We start from the raw sequence: 23,817 nt of genomic DNA on the forward strand, positions 1-23,817 counted from the left end.
TTGAAATAAAATAGTTAGTGAAAATGTATTAAAAAAGAAGTTATAAAATATATTCAGTATAGAGGACCTGAGTATACGGATAGTCACCCTTTTTTATCCACCAGTACTGGGGAAGGCCATCCAAGTAGGTGTGGATGTTTGTAAACAAATTCCAGTATGCGGGGTAAAAGTTCTCTCCACTTCTTTATGTTGGAACCGGGTCCTTGTGAGGTGGCGTTCCTCCAGAGAATCTCTGAGCCTCGGTGAGTAGAAGAGTATGGGTGCCACTGTGCAGTGGTCCAACTGTGTGGAACCTCCGCTGGATTCGGATAAATAGTGGACACCTCAATGGGCTGGGGTGACTTCTCCTAATAACGGTCCAGTTGGGGTGCAAGAGACTACGCGTTTCACCGCTAAATGCAGCTTTTTTCCTTGAAATACTGGCGATTATAGATTCATCCAGCATGCTGGATAGTAATCACCGGGCGATATGGCCGCGTATGGCTATGGCCCCTACACACTGAGCGATGTAGGGGCATTTTCTACCAGATCTCACTAGATTGCTTAGAAAATGGCCCTACATCGCTCTGTGTGTAGGGGCCATAGCGATGTGTGGCGCTATAATCTGGTGAGTAATATTGAGCATGCTGGATATTAATCAGTCAGGGCCAGAGTTCTCACAGGACAACACTGGCCCTGACAGATTGCTCAGCGCACAGTGCTGACACAGTGTGAACACTCAGCACATCTTAGTGTTCCCGCTAGGCTGTTTTAGCGGGGCGATGCGCCCTGCCCGATTTTTAAAGGGCAAAATGCGCCCTGCCCCTCGAGCAGTACCCCGCTAAAACAGCCTGTTCCCCGGCAGCACAGTGACTTCGGCGGGGCCGGGCACGCCCCCTTTAATGATGTCGCAGCCCGGGCACGCCCCCTTTTAATGATGTCGCAGCCCGGGCACGCCCCCTTTTAATGACGTCGCAGCCCGGGCACGCCCTTTCATGACGTCACAACCTGGGCACGCCCCTTTTGTGACGTCGCAACCTGGGCACGTCCTTTTGTGAAGTCGGCAGACCCGGTCCACCCCCCTGCCCGCACAAAAACCTAGAGTGAACACTACATCTCCCCGTGTGTAGGCCACTTTACTGTTCCGTTTAAAACCAAATAAATAAATTGTGGGACAGGAGATTTAATCGCAGGACACGAGATTTAAACAAATGGGCAGGCACAGAGATGACCACTTCTATGTGTCTCCTAATCTGTTTCTGTTGCGAAGTATTGGCACAAAGGACAAGGTCTCCCAGCAGTACTAACTGCTTTCCAATACTATAGCTGAAGCATTTGGCCTCAGCAGCCTTAATAACTCTTGCACTGTATCCTTGCTCAAGCCTTCCATTAGAGAAAAGTCAGCTCAGCACCTTCCCCTTGGAGATCAATATTCCCTTTATTGTGACACCTACAGCAGCAGTAGAGTGGTTATTATTGTTAGATATTTTGAGAATATGCAGAGCCATCAAAGCATGATTTCTAAAGAGTTACCGATCTCGGCAATAGTGCACAGATCAGCAGGGCTAGGATTAGCCGATACATCCAATGTTCGAGTCAGTATTTCATAGCTTGTGTGTTATGGAGGTGCAATATGCTGAGGTTTCCAATAATCATAACCGAGAGTGACACCGTTATTCCGATTCACTGAAATGCAGATAATAATGGACATTTCTAAGGAGTCTTCGCATACGTTTAGGTAAAAAGCTGGGTTCTATGCAGGGAAAAATAGTGGAGGAACCACATTTGATATCTCTTATCTACCGAGGTCAAAGGGTCATTATCATTCATTTTTATTTTTTCACACTACCAATTCCAACTGGCGATTTTCACTGGTCAGTCATGATTTTTTGTGACAGTTCGGTATCCCACCTGCAGGCAGCAGTGTCCTGCGGTGTGGGGCCGTCACTCGCTGCACTGGTGAATAGATGCTGCGCGCATGTGCATGGTGTCTATTCGCAGGAGACAGAGGAACGGAAAGTATGCCAGCAGCTCGCAGAGCGATGCCCATGCCCCCAACAGTGATGACAAGCAGGGCGTGGCTTCATGATTTCTCATGAAGCCACGCCCTTTTCACAGAGGTCACAGAAGCACATGGGAGTCCCAATTACTTTGTTTAAAAAGTTTGGAGATATGCAGCATTGAGGTCTTGGGTGTGAATCTCACTGTGGCCCTGTGTGGAGTTTGTACGTTCTCCTGGAGCTTGTGTGGGTTAACTTCGGGTTTCTTTCACAATCCAAAAAAAGGGATTTTTGTAAGAACTTACCGTTCGAATCCCTTTCTCTGATATGGTCCTGGTGACACAGCTCAACACTGGGATGTAGGAGGGTCCGAAGGAGCCAGGCACCTATCCTAAAGCTTTAGAGGGTAGGCTCCTCCCCTACTGCATCCCTGGACTCTTCAGTTCAACTTTCAAAGCCACTGGAATACATTAACTCAGTACAAACACCTGCACATTATCTGCACATTTTATAACAGAAACTGTTAACTTTTAACCATTTTAACATGAACATCATGAAATTCTGGCATACTTACTGAGCGTAAGGGAGGGATCGCTGTGTCACCAGGACCATATCAGAGAAAGGGATTCGAACGGTAAGTTCTTACAAAAATCCCTTTTTCTCTTTCAATGGTCCTGGTGACACAGCTCAACACTGGGACGTTCCAGAGCCGGTCCTTTGGGAGGGTACGCTCAGGTCTGCAGCTCTCAGCACTGCTCGCCCGAATGATGCGTCCTCCGACGCGAACTCATGGAATCTATAGAATTTGGCAAATGTGTGAACAGATGACCAAGTGGCAGCTCTGCAAACCTGCTCTGCTGTGGCCCCATGTCGAACCGCCCAAGAGGTGGCAACTGACCTGGTGGTATGCGCATTTATTTTGGCCGGTACTGGTCTACCCACTTTGGTGTAAGCAAAGGCTATCATAGACCGCAACCACCTAGCAATAGTCTGCTTAGATGCAGGCCAACCAATTTTGTGTACGTCATACAATACCAACAATGTGTCAGTCTTCCTGACACTCTTCACTCTGTCCACATATATGCGTAAGGCACGCACAACATCCAAAGTTCTCAATTTGTCCCTTTTCTTAGAACCCTCTGGGGGTTGAAACACAGGTAGAACAATCTCCTGATTTAAATGGAAGGTAGATACCACCTTCGGTAAAAACTGAGGCACTGTTCTTAAAACAGCCCTGTCATCATGAAAAATTAAGAAGGGAGATTTACATGATAAAGCTCCCAACTCTGAAACTCTTTTAGCAGATGCTACTGCTAACAAAAATACTAGCTTCCACGTAAGAAACTTAAAGTCAGCCGACCTTAAAGGTTCAAAAGGTGCCTTTTGAAGGCATTCCAAAACCAGTGATAGATCCCAAGGAGCTACTGGTTGCTTGTATGGAGGCTTCAACCTGGATACTCCTTGTAAAAAAGTTTGAATTTCCGGCAAAATGGCTATCTTTTTCTGGAAATAGATGGACAAGGCCGAGATCTGCACCTTCAGTGACTGAAGGCTTAGGCCCGATGAAAAACCATCTTGTAAGAATTCCATCATTCTTGATAGCTTAAAATGAGATGTATGAGCCTTTCTTCTCTCACACCATCGAATGTAAGTCTTCCAGACTCTATAATAATTTGCCGAAGATACAGCTTTTCTGGCCTTTATCATCGTCTGTACTACTGCGTCAGAAAACCCTTTTCTTTTTAAAATGATGGTTTCAATAGCCAGGCCGTCAAAATCAATCGATCTGAATCCAGGTGATTGAATGGGCCTTGTCTTAGAAGGTCTGGTCTCAGAGGTAGACGCCATGAGTCCACAGACAACCTCTGAAGCCTCGAGTACCAGGATCTCCTTGGCCAATCTGGGGCCACTAAGATCACTGGAACCTTCTGCCCTTGTATTTTCTTTAGAAGTCTCGGTAACATTGGTACAGGTGGGAATGCATAAAGGAGATCTCCCTGCCAGTGAATAGTCATGGCATCCACTGCCTCCGCTAGTGGATCCCTTGTTCTGGCATAGAACCTGGGCACTTGACGGTTGATCCTGGATGCCATCAGGTCCACATCCGGAGTTCCCCACCTCGAAGTGATTTGGTGAAACACCTGAGGGTGTAAGCTCCATTCCCCTTCCTTGAGCTCCTCCCTGCACAGGAAGTCGGCTTCTATATTCTCTATCCCCGGGATGAATATAGCCGATACAGCTGGAACATTCTGTTCCGCCCATAGGAAGATTCTGGACACCTCCCACATGGCCAATCTGCTGCGTGTACCTCCCTGGTGATTCAGATACGCCACAGCTGTGGCATTGTCGGTCTGAATCCTCAAAGGGATGTTCTGTAACCTGTCTCCCGCCAAGGAAATCACTTTCCAGACAGCTCTCAGCTCCAAGATGTTGATTGGTAACGCTGATTCCTCTGCCGTCCACAGGCCCTGAAGCCTGAGATCCAGGACTACTGCCCCCCAGCCCCTGAGACTGGCGTCGGTAGTTACTATCAACCAGTCCCAGGTCTGTAATGACCGACCCCACTGAAGTGAATCTATTTCTGTCCACCACTTCAAGGATTCTCGGGTGTCCGAAGACAGCACTATCATCTCGGATTTCATGGTCAAAGTGTTTCCTGACCAGGCTGACAAGATGTTCTATTGGAACCTCCGAGAGTGGAACCTGGCAAATTGAAGCGTCTCGAATGACGCCACCATCTTCCCCAGAAGCTTGAGGCACCTCCATACTGAAATGCTCTGAGCCCTGAGAATCTCCTGGACTAGGGTGACCAGATCCCTGGCCTTTACCTCCGTGAGGAATACCCGATGAAGATGGGTGTCTAGTATGACTCCCAGGAATTGGAGCCTTTGCGACGGTACCAACTGAGATTTTTGCAAATTTAAAATCCAGCCATGAGCCTGCAAAAAACTGATGGCCTCTGCCAAATGACTCTGCAGCAAGACTGCTGACTCTGCTTTGAACAGGAGATCGTCCAAATAGGGTATGACTGTGATTCCCCTGAGCCTCAGCACCGCCGCCATTACTGACATTATCTTTGTGAATACCCTTGGCGCGGTTGCTAGCCCAAAGGGTAACGCCCGGAATTGTAAATGCAGGTCTCCTATGGCAAACCTCAATAAGGTCTGATGCTCCGGGTGTATAGGAACGTGCAAATATGCGTCCTGGACATCCATGGACGCCAAAAATTCTCCCTGGTCCAGACTCAGGAGTACTGACCGTAGGGACTCCATTTTGAAATGGTCTACCCATAAATGAACATTTAGGGATTTCAAATTTAGTATTGGTCTGAAAGACCCGTCTGGTTTGGGCACCAGGAACAGCGTGGAGTAAAAGCCTTTCTTCCACTCTGCCCTGGGGACTGGTGTAACCACCCCTTTCTCCAAAAGGGAGTGAGCTGCTCTCACAAGAGCTGTACGAAGCCGTGCCTCCTTTGGTAAGGATGTGGGGATGAACCTCTTCGGAGGCGGCCCTCTGTAAGGGATTTTGTAACCCTGTGTTATAATATCTAACACCCAGGCATCCTGGCCTAAAGCAGTCCAAGCGTCCCTGAAGAGTGTAAGACGCCCCCCCACTTTTGTCACTGTCGGGCGAAGCCCCTGACAGTCATGCAGAGGGTTTATCCTCTCCCTTTGTGGCTGGCTTCTTGTGAAAAGAGCCAAATTTTGACTTCTGTGTCTTGCCTCTAGAGGACTGAAACCTTCCCCTGAAAGACTGTCCTCGAAAGGACGCACCACCTCTAGGGGAGGGCCGAAAGGACGGCTTAAAAGCAGAAAATCTTGACATCTGCTTTGCTGAGGAGGCCGGCAGGAATGTACTTTTGCCGCCCGTGGCCTGTTTTATAATCTCCTCTAGCTCGGTACCAAAGAGTACCTTTCCTTTGAAGGCTAATGTTTCCAGAGCCTTCTTGGACTCATTATCTGCTTCCCAGGCTTTAAGCCAAAGCACTCTCCTGGCATTAATGGAGACTGTGGACACTCTGGTAGCCATTTTAATAGCTTCCTCCTCTGCTTCCACTGCATATTCTGCTGCTGCCTTAATCTTTTCTGCAAGCAGTAATGCACCAGGGTCAGCCTGCAGCACGGTGCATAATTCACCAGCCCACTCTATCATGGCCTTAGAGACCCAGGCTGAAGCAATAAGGGGCCTTAAGGTAAACCCCACCCCTTCAAAGATAGCTTTGAGGTTTCCCTCCAGCTTTTTATCCACAGAATCTTTGAAAGCTGCACCGCCCTGTACTGGTAATACAGTAGCCTTGGACAAACGTGCCACTGAAGCATCCACCACTGGGACCTTTTCCCAGAGCTCCGCATGAGACTCTGGCATGGGGTACAGACTAAGGAATCGCTTAGGCATCTGAAGCCTCTTATCAGGAGTTTTCCAAGCTCCTTCTAATAATTCCTGTAACCCCTCATCTGAAGGAAAAGTAACAGCCTCCTTCCGCTGTCGCTTAAAAACACCCTTAACAGGAGTCTTATCCTCCACAGTCAGCTTTAAAGCCTGCTTCACAGCTACAATGAGATCCTCTATACCAGCAGCAGAGTTCTCTTCCAAATCATCACCCTGATCCCAGGGGATGTCATTATACTCTCCTTCCTCTTCATCTACCACAGTAGTTAAAGCATAAGACCTTCTAGGGGTCCCTGCCACATCATCCATTTTGTCCAGCATTTCACTGAACCTGTTAATCCCTTTTGCAGTATCCTGCATCACCTGAATCAGTGCAGGATCTGCCTGGGTAAGAGGCAAGGAGCCAGACGACTGCTGAGATGATGGCATAGGTCTCTGTGATTCTACCAGCCCATCACTCTGCCTGTCCAAAAGCTGCACCAAAGCGTTTACTGACCTGCCTAGGGCCCTGGCCCACGCAGGTTCCATATGCTCTGCCCTATGGGGATCGCTGCCCATGGGTCTCACATCAGCGCAAGTAATACATAAGCCCCCCTTGGCCATCTGCTCAGGGACAAACTTTTGTGTGCAAACATTGCACGCGCTCAGTGCATTAAGGGCTCCCTCCCCCAAAACCACAGCCTGATGCTCAGACATGATGCAAGTGATAATTGTATATCTAACAGTATACACAGTGCAAACAATTGTACAAGCGCTTATACAAAGTCAATGCACCCAGTCACTTAGCTGTCTGTAGGTTTCTCTGCGGGGAAGCGATGCCCAGGAAATCCAAGTCACTCTGCCAGGATCAATTCGCCAGCTCAGCTCCGCTGCAAGCGTTCTGAAAGGCGCCAAAGTCAGAGTGAAGGAAGAGACCAAAGTCCCTGCTGCTGCGGGGTCCGTGACCTTTTGGCGCCAACCACCCCCAGCTAGCCGCTCCTTAGGTAGGATTTCCTTGTTCCAGTGTCTCCCCCTCAAATGGGGATCACTTGGAACATGCCTGTCACAACGCTGCTGTCCTCTCATCTAGGAGCTCAGCGTGTAAGCTCCGCATAAAATGGCCGCCGCCATCACGGAGCGCCTGTCCCCCATGATCCCCACCTAAATGTGGAGCCGGTTTCAGGGTACTCCGGAGCCCAGGCAGCCTTTTAGAAAAGGCTATAAGCGCTGCACAGGGAGACCAGACAGTGTCTCCCCTGTGCACAGTGAGCTGACAGGACGCGCTTCTGTCAGCTCCTGCTGCGCTAGCAGTGTGAGGATTCACTATGAGAATCCTCACACTGTGCCTACCTAGCTAGGGTAAAAGTTAATAAAACAATAAAAATCCCCTAACTACTCTAATTCTTCGGCTGCTCCTGCAGCCCTTTAGAAAAGCACCCACTCCAGTGGGCACCTAACACGAACTGAAGAGTCCAGGGATGCAGTAGGGGAGGAGCCTACCCTCTAAAACTTTAGGATAGGTGCCTGGCTCCTTCGGACCCTCCTACATCCCAGTGTTGAGCTGTGTCACCAGGACCATTGAAAGAGAAATATACGAGTAGGGTAATTTACTCCCAACAGCAAAAAATTAACCCTGGGGTGTAAGTGCATGCGTGTACATGGGCCAAGTGGTTCTTCTCTGCTGTCAAATTCTATGTTCCTATCAAATCGGGGATGCTCATAGAAAACTGTGCGTGTCTATACTTATCCAGCAATGCCAGATCTAAGGGTACCTAAGAGACCAACCTTAGCCAATTTGGTTATTTGTGTGTATGGCGATAAACGCCCCCCTCGCCCCAATAGATTATTGCAGATATCGCTATTAATAGATTGGACCTCATATAGTATAAACCATAGTAAAAAATTACTAGACAACTTGCAAAGACAAACGTGTCATATTCTGATGACGTTCTATTAAGCCAGCACAGTGTAGAAAAGCCCCCATACATCTATGCGGCGATTCCCTCACCGAGTCTGAACCGCCGACGGCAGTGGCAGAACTTGTGGGTGGTGCCCAAGGTCAAAAATATCATTTCGGTCCCCTCCTCCACCACAACCCAAGTTCACAATATCCAACATGGCAGTGGGTGACAGGGAGATGCAGAGGGTGACAGAGAGAGGCAGAGTGTGAGACAGATAAAAACAGTGGGTGACAGGGAGAGGCAGAGTGAGAAAGGTAAAAACCAGTGGGTGAGCAGAAAAGGGAACAGGGGCAGCACTGCTGTACCAATACACAGATGCATCTGTGTGTGTGTGGGGGGGTTCAGATGGGGAGAATTGGGACTATTCAGACAGTACACTAATATCTTCCATCAATACAAACTGAATATTTTCAATTTGCTTGAAAACATTTTACAGTCAATTGATGCATTAGTTGGAAAGGGTGATTTTGCTGCTGCTTGGCACCACGTGTATAAAGGCCGCAGGCTTCCCGTATATAGCAGCTCCTGACTGTGACTTATGCACTTGTAAGCAAAAGGAAAAAAAGGCATCATTGCTGTCTAAGTAAAACACGGAAACGTGTGGCAGTAACAGGTGAAAATAACACGCCTAGATTTATCATTTTTATAGCCCTTTTCCAGCAGCAAGAATTACAAGTTGTGAGAAGAATAATCTGCGCGCGTGGTAATGCAGATATATTTATGACTGGGAGGCTCGCGCGGTGTTGCTATGGAGTCACAGCACCATTTCAAATCCAGCATCCTAAATGAGCACCATGCTTACCAGATGGAGACATATATTCAGCGTTTGCCCTACAAACCACCTGGACTGGCAGATTGCACATTTGTAAGAAGGCCTGAAAGACAGTGAAAACATAGATAAAGCTTTTGTAGTCAAACAGGAAAAAAAAAATATATATATATAAAAAAAAATATATACATATACACACACACAATACGCAGCAGCTCATTAAACATGCTTACTAAGAATTCAAGGTCTTAGATTTGTATCATAAGCCCAATTTGTGAGGGGGTATTTATCAAAACTCGGAGAGAGATAAAGTATAAGCCAATCAGCTTCTGCCTGACATTTTACAGGCTGCGTTTCAAAAACAGTTATGCCCCGAACACACTGTAAGATATATGGCACTACCAATATCATTAACTATATCGGCGGTGCTGCAAAGAGAACGATCAGCAGGTTAAACACAAAAATATATCGTTAATGATATAATTCAGTGACCAAGACCCCTCCGAACATGCAGTCAATGACAATATCGTAAGATTTGACTGATGTTAACAAAAATGGTATAGTGTGTACCCGGCTTTAGGAGCTGATTGGTTGGCACTTTGGAGGCGATTCAGGTTGGCTCAGTAAGCTGCGCCACCAATTCCCCTTGGTAACATGCGAGGGGATGTGTAATGAAAACACATCTAGGGATGGCCATCCCTAAACACATCCCCTCACATGCCTCAGCTGCTGGAGAAAGCATTCGATGGTCGCCGGCCATCAAATTATTTCTTCTGCCTTCGCAAATAAAAGTCAGTGGCGACTGACTTAATTGTGTGCGCCTGCACAAAGACGGGGCGGGCGGCTAACTTCCTGTGACATCAGCCGCAAGCCCCAGGCAGGCATTGGCCCACCTGCTTACCTGTGGGAACGACCATAAAACAGTGGGCGTTCCCATGGGTGAGCCCCATCACCGCTGTTGTCCATCCGCCAACCCCCCCCCCCCCCCCCCCCGGCCTGCTCTGATGACTGAACGGCTCGGCGAGTATGCACGCCGCCAAAGCCATTCGCAAAGTATAGCTGCACATGCTCATAATAGACCATGCGCAGTCCCCAAAACATTGGGCCGGGCGAACTAGCTAAGTTGTGAGTAAACTAGAAACACCCCCCCCCCCCCTCACCCCTTATCTCTTAGAATTTTATTTCTCTCCAATCTTTGATAAATACCCCACTAAAAGTCACTTAATGAAGCCAGACAGACTAGCTTATCTGGACTGGAGAGACATGGAAGGAAGTAAGGACACATTGATCATCTAATGCCCCCGCCCTCCAACCCCACGCCTCAAGAGTGGGCTAACACAGAAGAATGCCGACCTAGAGTCAATCCATGATCAGTCCGGATACCATCGAAAGAGGGACGGGTGCTGGAGGACAAAGAGCACTTTGAATGCGGCAGGGTGGGCCCACCGACATCACAAATGTAGGCGGACTTGCCTGCCGACATCACCAGTGTGGGCAGGCCCATCCAAGTCTATGTGAGGGCGTGCCCGTTACCTACGTGGGTGCTGTGTGTCTCCTTAGAGCTCCGGAAGCCCGCAGCGGGGACCAACGGGCTGGGATGTTTTAGCAGGGCGCCGGTAAAACAGCCTAGCGTGAACACTACAGTGCAATCTTCTAGCAGCACATAGAGCCTGCAATACTGGCAGCACGGACAGTGTAAAGGTCAGCATTACTGCCTCACAGTACCGAGGTCATGGGTTTGACTCCTACCATGTCCATAACTGTGCAGAGTTTGTATATTCTTTCAGTGCTTGTGTGGGTTTTTTCCGGGTGCTCCCGTTTCATCCCAAAAATATACTGATAGGCTAATTGGCTGGGACTGATGTGAATGTTCATGTATTCTCTGTGAAGCACTGCGGAATATGTGTGCGCTATATAAATAACTGTAAATAAATAAGAATGTGTGTAGAGCACGGTCATGTCAACCTATAGTACCTGTTGACCTAGACACTAGTCCGATCCTGCTGTTCTAGCGAGGATGGCACAGAAAGCAGAACTTTTACAGTTATCAAGATGGGGGTACAAATAGGGATCGCTGTAATCAACAGGATGGCGAGCCCAACACACAGTACATGTAATGATGTAAGAGGCATATGGAAAGCAGGGCAGTGAAATGGCCAACACAAACCTTAAACTACACGGTTCTTTTGTTTCCTAAGAAAATCAATATTGTTATATTTTATCATCCAGGCCTAGGAAACACGGAACCGGCCGGCTATAAATACCACTTTGCGTTATTTCCCATTTACTATCAATATGGACATTTAAATCCCACACATTCAAATCAGAAATTTCCTCTCAGACTTGCATGGTATGATTAATGGAAAATGAATATGTGGACAATAAATGAAGTCTAGTCTGTGTCTGATTACTTTATATGCGTCCCGTGCCGTTTCATGGATGCACCGGAGACATTGTGTCTGCGATACGGTGGGACTTGTGCGGATGATCTAAGGGCTTTCAGACTTTTAGTTATCCACCAACATATAATAGAGTTAGACAGCAGGGAAATGACAGAACTCTGCTGGTGCAGCCAAAAGGGAAGAGCAGCAAAATACATTCCCGGGAACGGATTTAATGCCGAGCCTCATAGCCATTAGTCATTTAACACGCACTCTTCCAGTGTAATGCTGGGGACACAGAATACATTCCATGCAAGGAGGAACGAGGATGTTGGCTCTTAAGGCCCCCATACACTAGTGAGATTTGGTACGATTTGACCCGATTCCGACGGATCGGGCCGAAAAATCGGACCAAATCTTATGTGTTTGATATTCCAATCTGACCCGATGGGCATGGGATCGGAGCTTGAATGGCTGCACGTAAGATAAATTTTGGGACCCTGGGATCCAGCATGGAGACACAGAGAGGTGGAGAGACTGTGTTGACATTCAGGTAAAAAAACTGTGAAAAACTCCATGTCGAACTAGACAATGTTGAACTAATACCTGTCGAACTAATGACCTTTTGACCTAGAACCATGTCGACCTTTTCCCATGTCGACCTAGATCCATGTCGACCATAATGCTGTAGACCAAATGACCGCATCCCAATTTAAATATACTGATCTATCATTCATGCTTTAATATGTGATTTCTTTGCAGGAAAAAAAGTTTATTTTTGTGGCCCATGGATATGACACTATGTTGTTGATACCACTGTTATCTAATGTAGTGGTCTTCCACCTGTGGCCCGTGACTTCATGTTGCTGTCTGTCAGGCTTATGACACCACTGATCTCTCAGTTAGTGATCCAAGAAAAGTCAGTTGTATTGTCTGATACATCAGACTCCTTGGATCGCTCAAGAGCAGTGGTGTCAAACTCATGGCCCTCCAGCTGTTGTGTAACTACACATCCCAGCATGCCCTGCCACAGATTTTATATTATGGATTGCTAAAACTGTTGCAGGGCATGCTGGGACGTGTAGTTACACAACAGCTGGAGAGCCATGAGTTTGACACCACTGATCTAGAGAGTCATCAGGCAACTCCGCCCCCAACTCTAGTGTTCGGTCTCTCCTGTCCCACCCAACAGCAGCTGCCACCAGCAATCTACACTCCTGGATCCCTCATCTACATGCAGATATCCACAGGGGACGCACAGCTGGCAGCAATGGTACTTCTCGGTCCTGGAGGGGATACTATCACTAGGTTGTTCGTATGAAAGTTTACATACATCCCCCCACATTCAGTCTGTCTCAAAATCATGTTACATGCATCTAAAAAACATCCAAAATACGACTATCTCACACACGACACTGCAAAAAACGCTAATCTGCGCACTCATCTCTCATATTGATTATTGCAACAGTCTACTCGGTCTTTCTAAGAACAGACTCTGGCCACTGCAATCTATCTTGAATGCTGCTACTAGGCTGATCTTCCTAGCCAGACGTTCATCATCTGCCGATCCGCTCTGCCAGTCCCTCCATTGGTTGCCCATATTCTACCATATTCAATACAAAATACTTCTACTCACATATAAAGCTATTAACCATATTACACCAGCTTATATCGCCTCACTTATCTCAAATGTCTCCCAACTCGCTCTCTGCGCAAGTTCTGCGTCTCTCTTCTGCACGGATCACTAGCTCCCATTCACTATTACAGGACCTTCATCGTGCTGCCCCCACCCTATGGAATGCCCTTCCATGCACAATAAGACTCTCCACTAGTCTCCAAACTTTCAAGCGTTCCCTGAAAACTCACCTCTGCAGGCAGCCTATCATATTTATATACCACACGCATAACCCTCTGAGGCACTTCTGTATCTTATAGCTTCCCTTCTGGACTTGTAACTTGGTAGGACTGCTACAGTATGCTATTACTGGTGCCTGTCCTTGTGTAACTACAGATTATAAGCTTGCAGCAGGGCCCTTCTTCCTCCAAGGGGATACAGTCATTGGGTCACCAACAAGTTGTTAGACAGGGCGACACCATTAGGTCAACATGCAGGAAAGTCGACATGAGTCTAGGTCAACAGGGTCATTAGGTTGACAGTCAAAAGGTCGACATGGTTTTTCACTGTTTTTTTGAGCCGGCATGTGCAGACAGGTGGTATTTCCTGCCCTACCATCGACTAGGGCGTGGTGAGATAATATAATAATACTGTGACATGAACACTTAAACGGTGTCTATGTCGACATTCTGGAAAAAAAAAACGTGAAAAACTCATGTTGCCCATTTGCTGGCTCCGGGAAGGACAGTTCTGGAATGCAGCAGCAGGAAAGCACCTAGGACCGTATTCAGATTGATTCGGTCCTCCGTGCATTCGCATGGAGGACCAATGTTTTGTGTCTGCGCATGCGCATTTTTGCACATGTGCAGACACAAGGTGCGTGCACCCACAGCGAGCATTCGTTTCGCTGGGTGCACACGCCGAGCGGGGGGTGGAGAAGGGCGGGGGCGCCGGCCAGCTCCATTAGCATATGGGAACGCACAGCATTCCATGGGCGTTCCCATGAGAATGCTGGGCATGCTCAGGCTAATGAGGCCGTGACGGGCATGCGGGGGGCGGGCAGCTGACATCAACGGACAGGGCGCCTGCAGTTTAGAGTGACTATATAGGTCTCTCTGAACTGTGTGCGTGGGAGTGACTTCTCCCCGCCTGTGAATGGATGATTGTAAATCAACCATTTGCAGCCGTGTGGGGGATTCTGCGTGCGAGGGGGGGGGGTGGCCGGCACTGCGGGCGGAGGGGGGGTGGCCGGCACTGCGGGCGGAGGGCGGCGTCTGATGGACTCGAAAGGCTGCAAATTTCGCAGCCTTGACAGCCCATCAGAATAAGGCCCTGGGTCCAGATTCTATAATATGTATCTGCGGATCAGATGGCGGGGAAACTCAAATACCCACTGCCTCCATCCACTGGTCACCCTCTTCCCCCAACCATTACCCACTGCCTCCCCCCCCTCATTAGCAGTCATTTAATTTGTTTTATGCCTCTGCAATGCTACTGTACATGTGGGGCCTGCTGACCACACACACACACGGCGGCCATTTTGCATTCAGTTGTTGGGGTCCTGTAATAATTTTATTGTCTAACTGGGTCTCAGAGCAAAATAGTATGAGAAACCCTGACCCAATACAAGGAGCTAAGCAGATCTATATCCTGGAGAAAGGACTGTGAACAGCAGATTATTAAGGCTTTGAATAAAGATTAATAAAAAAAAAAAACTACTAATTTTACCAACTTCAAAACAACCGCCCAAGAATTTAAAGGACAACATTGCATTTTAAACCGTGTCATGGTTGCTATAGGAGTAGAACACACATGGAGAAAAGGCACATGTATCGCCATCTAATAAGAGACAGAATACATATGGAAGTGTCGGGACCTTGTGCTGGAAGCTGATACATGCTCCCGCGCTCTGCAGGCTAATAAGACACAAGCTTCCACAAGACGTCAAGTGTCTCGATAATGACTATTTTACCTCGATGACCTTGACCAGAATCTTATGAATCATTGAGGTGCTCTCATATGACATTGTGGAAGTTATTTCTCACTATGGGCCTTATTTTGGTTCATTCTTTCTGACAAAATCCTTCTTAGATGGACAAAACCATGTGCACTGCAGGGGGGCAGATGTAAAATGTGCAGAGAGAATTAGATTTGGGTGAGTAATTTTGTTTCTGTGCAGGGAAAATACTGACTGCTTTTTTTTTACACTGCAATATAGATCTCACTTTGAAGTAAAACCCCACCCAAATCTAATTCTCTCTGCACATGTTACATCTGCCCCACCTGCAGTGCACATGGTTTTGTCCATCTAAGAAGGATTTTGTCAGAAAGAATGAACCAAAATAAGGCCCCATGTTATCCCAAAAAAACAGACTTGAAATGAAAGCTTCCTGCTGTGTCCCTGCTGTGAAGATAAACTTTGTTGACACATCTAGATAGTTACTGACAGCAAGTCCTAATCATTAACAAATCCCAGTATTGGGAAGGAGCACTGATTGCTAGTGGCTGACAGAAATGGCAGAGTGCTGCCAAAGCATTACCATAACGGTAAAGGAGTGCAGCAATGACGTTGTCTGTGCTCATTCCGATGCCAACTGAGGACTGCATATGGCTGCAAATCCAGTTCAATAGTTCAGTATAGCACCATAAATGTCAAATGGGAGGGGAGCATAAAGTAGTCTCATGGAAACTGTCTGTATGTAAGGTTACATACTGAGAACTAAGCGACAGTGAAAGACTAGGGACCGAATGTAGCGTGGAGTGTTTCCACCAAACTCAGAAAGCTCAGACGCATCTTCCCGTGTGTAGGCCCTATTAGTTTCCTTTGAACAGATCTCCCTCCAGTTTCAGTATATGTCCTCGTGTTTTTATACAGGTTGAGAATCCCTTATCAGAAATGATCGCAACCATGAGCAGTTTGGATTTGGGATTTTTTTTTTTTTTTTTACATTTTATTTATTTATTTACAGTTTCTTATATAGCGCACACATATTCCACAGCGCTTTACAGATAAAAATTGAACATTCACATCAGTCCCTACCCCAGTGGAGCTTACAATCTATATTTATTACCACATGTGCGCACACACACAGAGACATTCTAGGGTTAATTTTGTTAAGCCAATTCACCTACCAGTATATTTTTGGATTGTGGGAGGAAACCGGAGTACCCGGAGTAAACCCACGCAAGTACGAGGAGAACATACAAACTCTGCACAGTTAGGGCCATGGTGGGAATCAAACCCATGACCTCAGCGCTGTGAGGCAGTAGTGCTAACCATTACACCATCCTTTCTGCCCCAACTTACTCACCTGGTCCCCTTGTGGTCCTCCAACGTCCACCCGATTCCTCTTGAGCGGCATCCCCGCTCCCAAAGATGCACTGCACGTCACCGGCACACCCGCGCAATGCATCCTTGGGATCCGGGATGGCACTGAAGAGGAGTCTGATGGCCACCATGGGACAAGAAGAGTATAAATAAAGGTGCGGAGGGAAAAACAAAAAAATATTTTTAAAACCTATGGTTTTCGGAATATTTTGGTTTTGGGCTATGCGAATAAGGGACCCCCAACCTGTACTTGAAGAATGTTTCCCTCCTGGACCTTGTTAAACCACTTGATATAATGTATATATAAGTTTCTATCACCCCCCCCCCCCCCCCCCCCTCTATCTTCTCTATACAATAGATATTAAGCGTTTTTAGTATTTCCTAGGAAGTTTTGTGGTGTAGACAATTTCCCCCCCTTCATTATTCTCTATACCCTATGCAGATTGTCCCCAGTGCTTGGTGCTTTGGAAATTTGGTCCCCTTGTAGACAATAATAATAGTGATTATAATTATGTAGGTGTTTTTGCATTTTGTATGCTAGAGTACAAATGTGTAAATCTGCTCATTGCTGTCAGCTGCTCTGATGAACAGGTCGTTACGCTTTTGCAGAAACAAAAATAAATATCAGTGTCTTTTAGCCGCTGCTTATAAAAACTCATGGAAACAGCTGCACGGATACTTCACATTTGGACCACGTCCCAAGTAAAGTAACTGCTCTAAATAAGTTACTTAAAAATTACAGTGCTGATTAGGGATTCATGCCAATAGTCATTCAGTGCTAATTGTTGACTTATAGTTGATTTCACTTTTAGTATTTATTTACAAACAGATGGAAGTGTCAGTCTACATAATTGGTACTGGTGAGGCAAAAGAAAGATAGAGGGTATAAAACCTATAAGTGCAGTATGAAAAGTAACTGGCTGCCAATTCACCTTTCTTCAAGGTCAACAACACAAGGGTAGGAACAAAACAAACATGCAATGGAAATTTCAAGTAGCATAAAAGAACTTCGAAGTCCGACACAAACTTGTAGGCACTGTAGATTAGACAATAGTTTTAAAGTTCATTACTCACTTATACCCCTTTCACATCGCAAATGCCGGGTCGCTGACATCATCGGGGGTGGGGCAGAGTGGCGACGTGTCATTGGGGGGGGGGGTGAAGATGCAGCGCTTGGAGCCGATGTTGCCTCCTCTTTATAGTGTGAACAGGACTCGGGTCGCTCGAACCGGGTTACCCGTTCACACTGCCCGGGGCATGGGTCCGACCTGGTATTAACCCTTCTTTTGACCCAGGTCGGATTGCCGAACCAGGGATTTTTCAAAAGGCCCTTTCACATCGCACAGTGACCCGGCAACAACCTGTGTTGGACCAGGGTTATTTAGTAATTAAGACTCTTGGAAAAGTGAGACGCATTTTATTTACCTGTAGCACAATAAAAGTAGACCAGATATCTATCTATCTATCTATATGTGTTATGAATTGTGATAAAAAAAAAAAAAATTAAATAAACCACCAAACACAACAAAGAACTATGTTTATTCAAGAGAGACCACAGTAAACACTGCGTTACCGCCAAACCTAAATTTTTAAATTCCAAAAACATAAAAAATGAAGTTTTATCTTAGATTCTATTGATATGGGCTTCAAAAAGAAACTGCATGAAGTCAAAAGGCGAAGTTATGGATAAATAACACAATCCTACTTCAACTCTGTGATACGCAAAGCTTCTGATTTAATGAGGGTAATATTGGCATCTATAGTTTACCACAAAGAGGGGTCTTAATTATGTTTGTGTTGATTTTCAGCTGAGGAAATTCTTTTAAACCTGTGAATTAAATTTATAGAGAAGTCACGTTAAGTTTGGAAAACAATTTGTTCCGTAGCGCCGCCCGACACTTCAGTGATGATATAATATAATTGGTGCAAGATTTAGAAAGAGTAAATTCACTTGTAGCACAGGGGAGGTACAGAAGATAAATGAAGATTCTATTCATTTAGCTGTAATTTCATCTGAGGTCTGTATGAGAGATGGTGGCACTCACAGAGCAAAACCGCTTAGCTGGGAATTTACGGCTGGCGCGCACAAATGTCCTACACGAGCTGGTAGGGGATTTCACGTTAATGACACTTCTATGGAGACTATTGTAGCAAGATTATATATTCTGCCACATTAACATGTAAAACTGGTATCAGGGGGAATCTAGAATAAAAAAAATAAAAAAATCAAATAATATATTTAAATTTTAGCATACGAGATTATATCAGATATGGGTGATTAAGGGGAGAACACAGCAGAGCAGTTGTAACGTAACAGTGAATGTAGGACTGTACTTTACTGGTTGAATTTTATTGTTTGGAAGTTAGACGTTTTGCTAAGCCAGGGTTGCCTACTTTCCCGGAATGGCCGGCCCTGCAACCACCAGCGGACCGCCCCTCGGCAGGGGGATCCGTGGGTCAAATGGCGCGATCTGCCCCCCGCAGTGCAATGCATAAAATACCGGCATTGCATGGCAGGGGCGGGGCTAAATGACGCAATCACTCTAGCCATGCCCCCAAAACAGGTCAGCCCGGTCGTGGCTCCGCCCCTGCAACTCCCATTTTCCTCCCGATTTTGGCCCCGCCCCCTTGTCACACTGAGCTGGCTGCCCTCTCCCGGAGAGGGCAGCAAGAAAGTCGGCAACCATGTGCCAAGCTAGCTCTCAGTGATGCATTTGGTGAATCATAGGGTATGGGGGCATTGGGTTGACCACTGAAGGTCTACATGGCTAAGGTCGACACAAGCGTTAGTTCAGCAATGGCTAGGTCGACATGGGTTTTTCCACTTTTTTTTGTCCCGAATGTCGACATAGTCGACATGGACACCATAAAAAGTGTACCGCTGCGCTCGCTATGCTTAAGGCATGGTGCCAAGCAGCTATCCTATTCTCCATCCACAGGGAGGAGGGACAGCGGGAAATCTATTCGGAACGGTTGAGATATCTAATGGAAACCATGCAATACTGTAGTGGTATGGAGTGAATACCAATAATCTCTTCTAATCGCGAAAGAAAAGAAAAAAGGGGGGGGGGGTGGTGATCTATTTTTCTCTGTGGCTTATAGGGTTCAAATGAACACAGCATAAGTGTAGATGAACTATGTTGGTAGCGTATATCAGTTTCAGAGAGGCAAGGGGGGTGGAGGGAAAGGGTGTGGAGGGGGTAGTGGGTGAGGAGATGGAAGGAGGAGGGATGCTGTACCCACAGAGGCAGATCTACAAGTTACTCCACAGCTCAGAGTAGGTTATTGGTGTCTAGGTTAAAATTTCAAAAGGGAGTGGTATGAGAGGCAAGGGGAGAGTCTAGTATTTAAATGTTGGTGTTATTGAGGTATTTAGGCTAAAATAGGAGGTAAGTGCAGTTTGTCTTAAGCTTCAGAAGATAATGATGGTATGAATGCTTCCCATTTTTTTTTTTTATTTTGTAGGTGAGACAGATCCTATGGCTCTAATGTCAAAAAGTAAAAGTTGGTACAGTATAACCTATCATGTTTAAGTTTTTAAACGATTGGTTGTTCCGAACGGTCGGAAACCACCATATCGTTTAAAAAAAATCTTACCGTATGTGGGCACCTTTAGACTGCAATTTAGATTTCAGTTTGAACACACCCCACTCAAATCTATTTCTCTGCACATGTTACATCTGCCCCACCTACAGTGCAGCATGCTTTTGTCCATCTACAAAAGTTGCAGCCTTGCTAAAATGTCTGAATATGTGGTTTGAGGCCATATAAACAGGTTCCTGATAAAGTTTATCAATTTGATGCACTTGCCGCCCATCTATTGGACTGTACAATTCTGCCAACTTCTGATAAGGGCCTGAAGTCTTAGCAGACGCTTTAAAGTATACTCTGAACCAAAGTCACCCTGTTTTGTGCCAGGTCTCGGATAAAGAAAAACTGGAAATTCACTGCGGTATACATGAGGTACTGCCTAGCTAATCTGCAAGCTGTATTATCAGGACCATGGTCTGCTCAGGACACAAACACAGCAGTGGTAGCTGTTAGGTGGCTGGTGCACTTTAAGATCTTCTATGCATTACTGAATATTGGGGGGGGGGGGGGGCACACAAGCCACACACAGTACTCAACCAGCGCTTTGTCTTATTTAAACTTCTGAAGCTTTAACTTGAGATAAGACGATGTTGTTTTATATTCCACAGCGAGCAGCACTGTGCGCCCATATCTCTTTCCTTCTGTCACTGGTTAGATATCTTTATAGATCAAAAATATGCACAACCCACAACCTGAATCTGTATTTAATGAACTTCAGAAAAAAAAAATTCCTTTGAGGCCATTTGAATCTGATATTTTCATAAAGTGACCACATATAACCATGGCTACTATCAGCTGTCAGCGAGGCTTATTAAACCAAAGCATGCAGCTCCAATATACACAGTTTAATTTATCATTGAAAAAGGACAGATAAAGCGCAGGAACTGTAGTCTGAAATTACTATATAGGTTCGCTAGAGCATGGAGAGGTGCACTTATTTGGAGGTATTTAAAAGAGCAAGGTCCTATGGTACACACAGGCAGCGATTTATCAAAGCTTGGAGAGAGATAAAGCGCAAGTACAAGAGGGCAGTCTGACAACTGTCCTGTAAAGGAGGAGCCGCATGCAACCAATCCTCTCCTGTCAAATAAAGTAGCAGCCAATTAGCCCCTAATTTCCATGTAACAGGCATTGTTTGAAAACTTTCAGTTAGGGGCTGGTTGGCAGCTAATGTCTCTCTCTCTCCACTTTATCACTCTCCAACGCTTAGCACATCTGCCCCTTTAACTTCGCATTTCAAGCTTTGATATCACCAACAGAGGTGAGGAGCAGGTATAGGATAGATATATACCAGGGCTGGGTTATATACCAGGGCTGGGCAATTGCGGCCCTCCAGATGTTGAGGAACTACACATCCCAGCATGCCTTGCATCAGTTTCAGCATGGCCACATAGCAAAACTAATGCAAAGCATCCTGGGATGTGTAGTTCCTCAACATCTAGAGGCCCGCAATTGCCCAGCCATGGTATATACAGTACACCACAGAGGAATATGGAAAAATAATGTAGAGGATGTATACAGGACAAGTACTGTAGATATAGGCACATGCTGGAAAGCTGCTGGCAGATGTGATGGGAAAGGCTTTGGGCATGGATGGATCGGAGGGAGAAGGGGCACAAACCAAAGATCAAAATCTGCAAGTATTGCACTCTTCATGTAGAATAAAAATCTGGTTGGATTTAATCAATCAGGTTTTCTCAGATATGATAAGAAAAAAACAAAATCCCTAAACCCCATTATGAATTCATTCACTCCCAGCATGTAATCATCATTGGGGAGTATATAGACCTTCACTGCACGGACAGATGACGCTTCAGCTTCCACGGAAACTACCAAATCCATACAATCTGGCCACCAAACTGCTCTCTGATCTACATGAGCAGTAGTCCAATCGCTGTGTGTGTGGGCATAGGGAAGGTGACCATACACTTAAATCATATGGCCCTTTTTCACATGATTTTGACCCATTGTGAAGTGTGCCGTATCGTATGTGTTTTACTTCCGGATCCGATGCGATGTGCGGTCCAGTGCACATCAGATGGGATCTGGAGATCGCCATGGCTGCCACAAGGATTTGTCAGAACACTGTTGCAGTCAATGGCATTGCATACGATACATTATATGCAAAAAGAGCACATACGATGTATTGTATGCGGTTCAGCTGCCAGGAAGCCTGGTATCGCTGGCAAGGCTGCGTGCAATACCTCTGGTTAGTGTATGGGGGCGCTGAAAACCCTAATCTATGTTCTGCAGAGACTGACTGTAAGTAGATCTAGCATTTAAAACAGAAAGCGATTAATGTTAACATATTAAACAGTATAAAAACCAACAATGTTCTGTAGCCCCTAACAAAAGATCAGATATATTACTAAACAAACAATTGTGATTCGTTGCTAAGGGTTACAGCATGTGTACCTATAACATCATTGCAACCTAACAGAACATTTCCTAATACATTTTTATTTACAAAAGGGAACTGCACGGTAATATGCATAATAGGGAAATGTGCAAATTGGGCCTATGGGGCAGGTCATTTAGGATAGCCTGGACAAATAAAGCAAAATGTAGCATACATACATGAACATAAAAGCATACATGCGGAAAAATAACACCAGCTTATAGTATCAGATCTAACTGAGCAGAACAGAAAAAACATGTTGACTGATGGCCACAATTTACCAAGCGTGCAGGGTCACGGGTCACCCTGGAAGAGTCAGTGCACTAGCTGAAAGCACGCCTGCACAGCCGCACACCAGTGCAACATGCTCACGCGTGTGCGACCAAACTCCTGGCTCATCCGCTCAGGGAGCAGCTGAGTTCAACACCAGGGTTAAGGCCCCCATACACTAGGGCGACTTGTCCTTAAGACAAGTCGCTCCCGACTTCCCCCTGAGCTTCCCCAGCTGCTCCCCGGGGGAGCTTGATTAGATTGGCACTTGATGTGCCATTTTTTACATGTGATAAATCGTCTCGATTTATCACATGTAAAAAACCCGGGGAGCAGGGGGGGGGGCGCTACAGAGCAGGGCTGCTGGTGGGAGCAGGGGGGGCTGGGGACGCTGCGGGGGACACAGGCGGCATAGAGCCGGGCAGAGGGAGCCGGGAGCTGTCAGTGCTAGAAAAAAAAGCCTATACAATGAATGGGCAGCCTATGATTGGCTGAGCGCTCTCTCAGCCAATTGCTGACTGGCTGAGAGAGCGCTCAGCCAATCACAGGCCGCCCATTCATTGTATGGGCTTTTTGTTTTTATTCAGTACTGACAGCTCCCGGCTCCCCCTGCCTGGCTCTATGCCGCCTGTGTCCCCCGCAGCGTCCCCAGCCCCCCCTGCTCCCTCCACCGCCGCGCCGCCCCACTAGGTCCCAAGTCGGGTGGTCGGACGTGCAGCAGGTCCGACCACCCGACGCAGATCCGATGCGCACGGGACCGCGCATCAGATCTGAGGGGACATCAAAACTAGCCGATTTTGGTCCGATTTCGGCCAGATCCGACTGATCTGGCCGAAATCTGACCAAAATCGGCTAGTGTATGGGGGCCTTTACAGAATGTGCAAAGATCTTTTCACAGAAAGCATTAAAGGTGCGTACACACGGATAGATTTAGCAAATGATTCAATATCCTTAGAACTCGTGGACAAAGGATTTGGTGTCAAATAGTGAACGATTGTACAAATGATTGCACATGAACGATCGAAGTTTAACGATGGCGGAGGGGAGTGGGATCCGGTCAATAAGCTTTACCAAATCGTTCATACAGATGAAACGATTGGTACACATCGCTAACGATTGGTCTATGATCTTTCTGCATGCAGGAAAGATCACAGACC

General features: G+C 46.4%; 1 protein-coding gene across 1 annotated transcript in view; it reads right to left on the reverse strand.

The window, feature by feature from the left end:
* Positions 1-23,817, reverse strand: part of MTX2 (metaxin 2) — a 72,495-nt gene that overhangs the window by 26,272 nt on the left and 22,406 nt on the right. The window contains exon 4 of the mRNA XM_083154727.1: positions 9,111-9,183. Within this exon, the coding sequence (XP_083010853.1) occupies positions 9,111-9,183 (73 nt within the window). The remainder of the gene's footprint in view (positions 1-9,110; positions 9,184-23,817) is intronic.

This window comes from Crinia signifera, chromosome 7 (assembly GCF_055691185.1).
Source record: "Crinia signifera chromosome 7, ASM5569118v1, whole genome shotgun sequence".
Taxonomy (NCBI): Eukaryota; Metazoa; Chordata; class Amphibia; order Anura; family Myobatrachidae; genus Crinia; species Crinia signifera.